The sequence below is a fragment of the Lynx canadensis genome, chromosome D1 (genome assembly GCF_007474595.2).
Source record: "Lynx canadensis isolate LIC74 chromosome D1, mLynCan4.pri.v2, whole genome shotgun sequence".
Taxonomy (NCBI): domain Eukaryota; kingdom Metazoa; phylum Chordata; class Mammalia; order Carnivora; family Felidae; genus Lynx; species Lynx canadensis.
In genome coordinates this window covers 11,214,482-11,220,592 of record NC_044312.2, presented here as the reverse complement: position 1 = coordinate 11,220,592, position 6,111 = coordinate 11,214,482, and the positions used below count along the sequence as shown (strand labels likewise).

General features: G+C 44.3%; 1 protein-coding gene across 1 annotated transcript in view; it reads right to left on the bottom strand.

Annotated features, from left to right (window-relative positions):
* Positions 1–4,404: 4,404 nt before the first annotated feature.
* NCAM1 (neural cell adhesion molecule 1) overlaps positions 4,405–6,111 on the bottom strand; it is a 313,366-nt gene continuing 311,659 nt past the window's right edge. Inside the window, 2 exon segments of the mRNA XM_030332629.1 lie at positions 4,405–5,951; positions 5,954–6,036. Coding sequence (XP_030188489.1) covers positions 5,917–5,951; positions 5,954–6,036 — 118 coding nt within the window. The 3' untranslated portion in view covers positions 4,405–5,916.

Below are 6,111 nucleotides of genomic sequence, written 5' to 3'. Positions count from 1 at the left end.
CTGCTTTGAGAGAATCGTTACATTTTCAGGAATTTATGAGCCAGTTGTTAGTAAAAGTTAAATTGCATAAACCTACAATCAGCAAAATTATATTTAAAATGAAGGCAATATGTACTCAAAATGTACCGTTTCTCAATTATTTTACTACCTTTTTACTATTATGAATGTATGTTGATAGTTATTGTTATTACTACGTGTTACTATTTTCTCTGTGCTTGTGTTTATTTTTTGGTAGAGATAAGCTGTATGATGCTGTGCTACCGTGCTTTACTACTAACTCCTCGTTCAGTGCTGACATGTTGAAATCAGCCATGTAGGGAATATTTACATACCAGTGGAAACAGTAAATCCTACAAATAGGGTTTGCTTGAGTTTTGGTGTTTGTCTAGACTTGAGAGCGATGGGGCAAATATTTATGATGTGGATTCAACTTACTGTGCTGTGTCTGGGGGTGCCTGGGTGGCTCAGTCAGTTAAGCATCCGATTTCGGCTCAGGTCATGATCTCCAAGTCTGTGAGTTCGAGCCCCGCATCGGGCTCTGAGCTGTCAGCACAGCTGTGTGTCAGCACAGCTCAGAGCCTAGAGCCTGCTTCAGGTTCTATGTCTCCCTCTCTCCCTGCCCCTCCCCAGTTCATGCTCTGTCTCTCTCTGTCTCAAAGATAAATAAACATAAAAAAAAATTAAAACAAAAACAAATGTGCCGTGTCTGCAGCCGTTCCACTGTGGCTGGCATGAAACATCGAGGCCATATCCTGGTATTCAAAACTTCTGCCCAGTTCAGCAGTGGTCACTCACACCACTGATGAACAAGTGAAGTTCCCACACACTGATCTTCATTGCTTCGCTTCCATCTTATCTGTTAACACAAGTGAATCAGCCAGTGTTCTTGGTGGAACGACACTCGCTCACTCACTAATCGTAATCATAGGTTGATTCTAGAGAAGAGTTCAGCAAAAATGTACCAAAGCATTCCGCACCATATGGATACATGGAATTTCAGTATAGAGTGTGGTATATGATTTGTAAATTGCATTCTTTGTCTCAGTAAAGTGTGTAACAAGCACACAACATGTGTGCTTCCCTCTTGGAGGGCTGGTTATTAAACGTGCAGCAGATAACCACTGGGGTTTTCCCTCATGCATGCTCCATGAGTTCACATCCCTCATCTTGGGCCTAGGTGAAGGCACTTGTATCACCTGCAGCGTGGCTGGCCGTGGCGGCCGTAGTAAGATGCACACCCGCTATCAAGGCTCTGCCTAGAAGTCATAGTCCATTGACCAAAGCAAGTACATGGCCGTGCCCACTTCATGAGACCAGAGGCATACCATCCTATCGTATCACGGACCTGGAAGGAGGGAGAGGAGAGCTGGAGTCTTGGTGACGAGCCCTAATGACCCTACCACGTGTCAGGCACTTTTGTGCTTATTGTCTGACCCACCTCACACGTAAACTAACATTCTGCAAGAATGTTTTGTTCACTGCTGTATCTGGAGTACCTTGGAGACACTCAGTGAACACTGAGTGAATCTGGGGGAGGCTAGCCTGAAGGAGGGGAGAAGGCGGTGAAAGCAAGCCCTCATGGACCATTAGAGAGAAGGTCATCATTTCATGATGTCAGTTTTTGTTTATCACTCCTTACCTTACCATATGCTGCTGGCAGTTGGTGGCACAGGAAATCACATGTATTACGTGGTTCTGGGTCATTAGAATGAGCTCTAGGGCCAGTGAAGGGACAATGCCTGGGAACGGATGCAGACACCGCCCCAGAGCAAGACACCTCCCCAGGCTAGGGCTAGGGAGAGGCACGTAGGACACCAACGAAGGAGGTGCCTCAGACCCATGCAGGTGCAGGAATGGCCTTGAGAGAGGGCCTCTTTATATCTTGCTCCCTAGAAGACTCACTCACCTGCCTCACCCTGGGGCTCCTCTCCAGGAACTTGCAGTTCCACAGTTAAATAGGTAATTCCAACTCTTGGCTCTTCCCAACACCGCTGGACAGCAGCATATACAAGAGAATTCTGAGTCTGGTGAAGTTTGCTTTACTCTGTCTAGCTCAGAGACTTTAATAAATTCCAAGGGCTGAGAGGTATGGCAAAGTGAGGCTCTAAGTGCTGAGAAGTATGGTAAACTAAGAAGGCTAAGCATCGTGTATTCTGGAATAAGCCTCAGGCTCCAACCTCCATGTTGAAACCTTGGAGCTCAGGTATAGATGGTTATTCCAGTTGGATTTGATGCTATCCCACATCTGGGATGCCACCAGCACTATCCCCATTTGTTGAGTACCTACTATGTGCCAAGACAGTCCTACACTCTGTTTTCATATACACGGCTTCACTCATTAGCCAGGACCTCAGCTCAGTTAGCTTGGTATCTCCTGTTTGTCAAAAGAAGAAACTGAGTCTTGAGGAGATTAAGGAATTCTCCCAAGGTCAACAAGGAAGTGGCAGAACCAGGATTTGAATGAAATCTGTCCGAATCTGATGGCTGGCCATTCTCATAACTGGGATTCCTCTATCAAACCGAGAGAAAACATTGTAAACCATCATCCAGGCAACGTGAACTCAAGACACTGAGTTTAACTGACCTTGAACTCAACTGAATGTGAACTCAAGACACTGAGTTGACTGACCTTGTTCACAAGGTCAAAAGAAATACCCCTGGCATTTCCCCATATGATTCACCTGATAGACTCTCACTGAATCGAAATAAATCCCAGTTTGACCACGAACAGCTTTTTTTTTTCTTTCAATTTTTATTGAACACAAGTATTCTGACAGAATGCAAAGTCAAAATTCTCAGTTAGTACTCAGTATTTACACCAGTGAGAATGGAAACAAAGGTGGTATTGATGTTTTCACTTGGTAAAAAGTTTATAACAAGAGAGAAGGCCCCCGAAGTAGGGAATGCTGGGTAGGGATGTTAATGGAGGTCTGAAAACCACCATCCAGACAGACAGCCTCGAGTGAAAACCTGGGACTTGGAAGGGCTCCATAGAAAAGTGTGAAAATACAGTCCCACTTCAGAAGCTGCACTATGTACACTACGGCCCTCCAGGATTCAGAGACCCTGCGCGTGGCACGTGGAAACCCCTCCAGAAGAACTTGGCCATGCCGCTATTTATGTGAATACATATGTATGGCACATACACATATAGACACATAGACATTGGAAACTGGTAGAGTTGATCCCGCCTTCAAAAAATTAAAAAAGGAAAACTATAAGCTTTTATCTCTTAACATAAAAGATAGAACATCTTGAAAATAAAGTGACTCCCTCTTTGATTTTAGAGAAAGCATTGCTCTGGGTTTTTTTTGTTTGTTTGTCTGTTTTTGCTTTTTTTAAAGTTTTTAGAATTTTTTTTTTTTAAAGAAAAAGGAAAGCTCATGCATGCAGAGAGAAATCTATGTATAATGAAAGAGAGGCAGACCAAAAGGTGGGCAGTCTTGGGTGCCAGCTGACGGCGGAGCCAGGGTTCTGGGTGGGTGAGGGGTGTCAGCTGACCCCGGGCCAGGTTACTTGAGGGTAGACTATACCTCTTTCTCTTCCTAACCATCAGAACCAAAGTCAGTGTGCCTGATCACAAGCACTTGGCGTGAAATGCACAGTTCTCGGTGAGGTATAGCACGGGCTTGGCCTAGGTGGTCAACGCCAGGAACATGAAGATGAGCCACTGATTCCATGGACAGCCTGGCGGTGGGATTCCTAGCCTGCTGCCCCTTGCTGGGCCCTCCCCGTCTTGGGCACCCAGGAGCCCCCATTCTGCTATGTGCTCAGAGAACTGTCTGCACGTTACTCATGCCTGAGGGCCCGTGCATTTGAACCACAGACTTGTGCAAGCCCTACCATCAAAGGGGCCGGGGCTGGGTGCATGGGGTCCTCCGTTTCCATCCCCAGGAGCTGAGTAAAATGCAAAAAACCCCACACTTAGCAAATGACAAGACCATTATTTTTTCACAGTTTGAAATTCATAATCTTCGCATATCGTCACTGATCAGACCGCAGAAGTGTCAGGACACTGGGGAGTGTGGCCCGGAGAACAGACTCAGGAGAGGTCTCGCCACCCTAACCTCTTGCGGTTTTGTACCGTGGGAAGGAGCGCATGCCGGGGCGCCGATTTCCGCCTATTAGCGCCCTCTTCATCATCAAAATCACGCTTACTTCATTTTCTTTGTTAAAGGCTTCAATTCCTTTTAAGAGTATTCTTGTTTCCTGAATATTTTTTTCTGAACTATCTGCTATACCTTCCACAACCAAACTATGTTGAAGTTTATTTCAATACTATGACAAAAACACGTTTCACACTAAAATAGTCACGCATCCACAGTGCACAAGCTTGCAGTTCTAAAGTAGAATGAGGAAAAAAAAAAAAGCAAAATTTCTATACAAAGGGCTGGCTTTTCCCTTCTCCCCCCCTCCCATCCCCCTTAAAGTTTCTGTATTTTTTTTTTCCCCACTTGGTTTCCGATCCAGGAAAGTTGTGTTATGACTCCAGACAGCAGTTGGCTTTTTTTTTTTCTTTTGTTCTATAAATGCTGCCTAAGTGACAGAAGGCCGATGTTACTTTACTTCAACAGATTTCAAAAAAAAGACACTAATTCCCTGAAGCACACAGCTCTTACCGCTCAAATCTAGATTCTGGGCTCAAAAGGAAAATTGTATGTATATATTTTATTTGGGCTTTCTACAAAAAGGGGATGTTGGGGTAAAAATGTGTGTTCACCAAGACCAGCCCCAACTATACAATCTTCTCTGCTTCATTCAACAAAGCCTAAGGAGTCCTTCAAAAGGAAGGGATGCAGATGCCTAGGGGGGGCCGACTCTTTTTCACAGATACAGGCAGGTGGTGGCTAATCAGAAAGTGGTCTAACCCCCAAGGAAATACAAAAGAATTGAAGGGCCAAAGAAAAAAAAAAAAAAGCAAAACCACTCCAGAACGAGATGGATTTTCACCTGAGTCGCACACAGGCAAAAATTTCAAATCAGAATGGGGGTGGTGGGGGTGGGGGAGGAGAGCCACTGTAAACAATCATAGTTTGTAAAGTTGTCCTGTGCGAAAACAAGCCTGTGATGACTCTACCCGCCTCTAGGCAGTATTTGTAACTTAAAAAAAAAAACCAAACAAAACAAAAAAAAAACAGCTATTTTACATGGACATTTAAACACAACCAAAGTCAGACAGTTGTCAACCTTGTAACACTGGAAAACAAAGATGGCAGAAAGAAAAAAAAAAAATGAGAGAGAGAGAAAAGGAAGGAGAAAGAAATTCGAATATTGCAAACTGAGATCTGCCCCCAGAAGCTGCAATTTGGCCTTCTTCCTACAAAACGAGAGTCTACGTGGGGATTGAATTCAGCTAGAAAGGGTGACACACTTTTGCATACTGAACAAATACAAAGTGAACAGAAATTATAAACTTATTTATGGGGTTTTACAGAGTTCAAACTCGACTCAAAGTATAAAAATAAACTGGACTTTGTTCATTCGTTAGTCTTAGTGCCTGGAAGCACTTCTCTGAAACTGGTCTGTGCCAATTGGGCAACACCAAGTGCGGTCTTCCTGAACCTAGATTTTTTTTTTCTTTCTGAGCTTCCTAGATTCTTAATTTGGGGTCCTTTTGTTTGGTTTTTAAATGGTTTCAGGGAACGGAGTGTCCTAGTTTGGCTGTGGGTTTAACCTTTTTGTCTCATTTTCTTACAAGTGATGTGCGCAGCAAAGGAACCCTTTCTATAAACCTACAAAAAGGAGATCCCCTGTTATCTGTTTACTTTTTTTTTTTAAAGGCAAAAGACACTAGTGAATGAGGTGTGTGTGTGTGTGTGTGTGTGTGCGCGTGTGTGTGTGTGTGTGTGATATTGGAAATGCTCTGGTGAAACTATGGTGTCACTTTTTACTTGATCTGCTCATTCTTGTCACCCATCATGCTTTGCTCTCGTTCTCCTTTGTCTGTGTGGGTCATTGGGGACCGTCTTGACTTCGGCTGGCGCTGGTTTCGTTTCTGTCTCCTGGCTCTCCGACTTTGCTTCTACGGGGCCCTTCCTGCAGAGAATTGGGAAAACAGCAGTGAGAACACAATCTACAGTAACTCACCCTTCAGCCAGTCCCTCGGGAGGG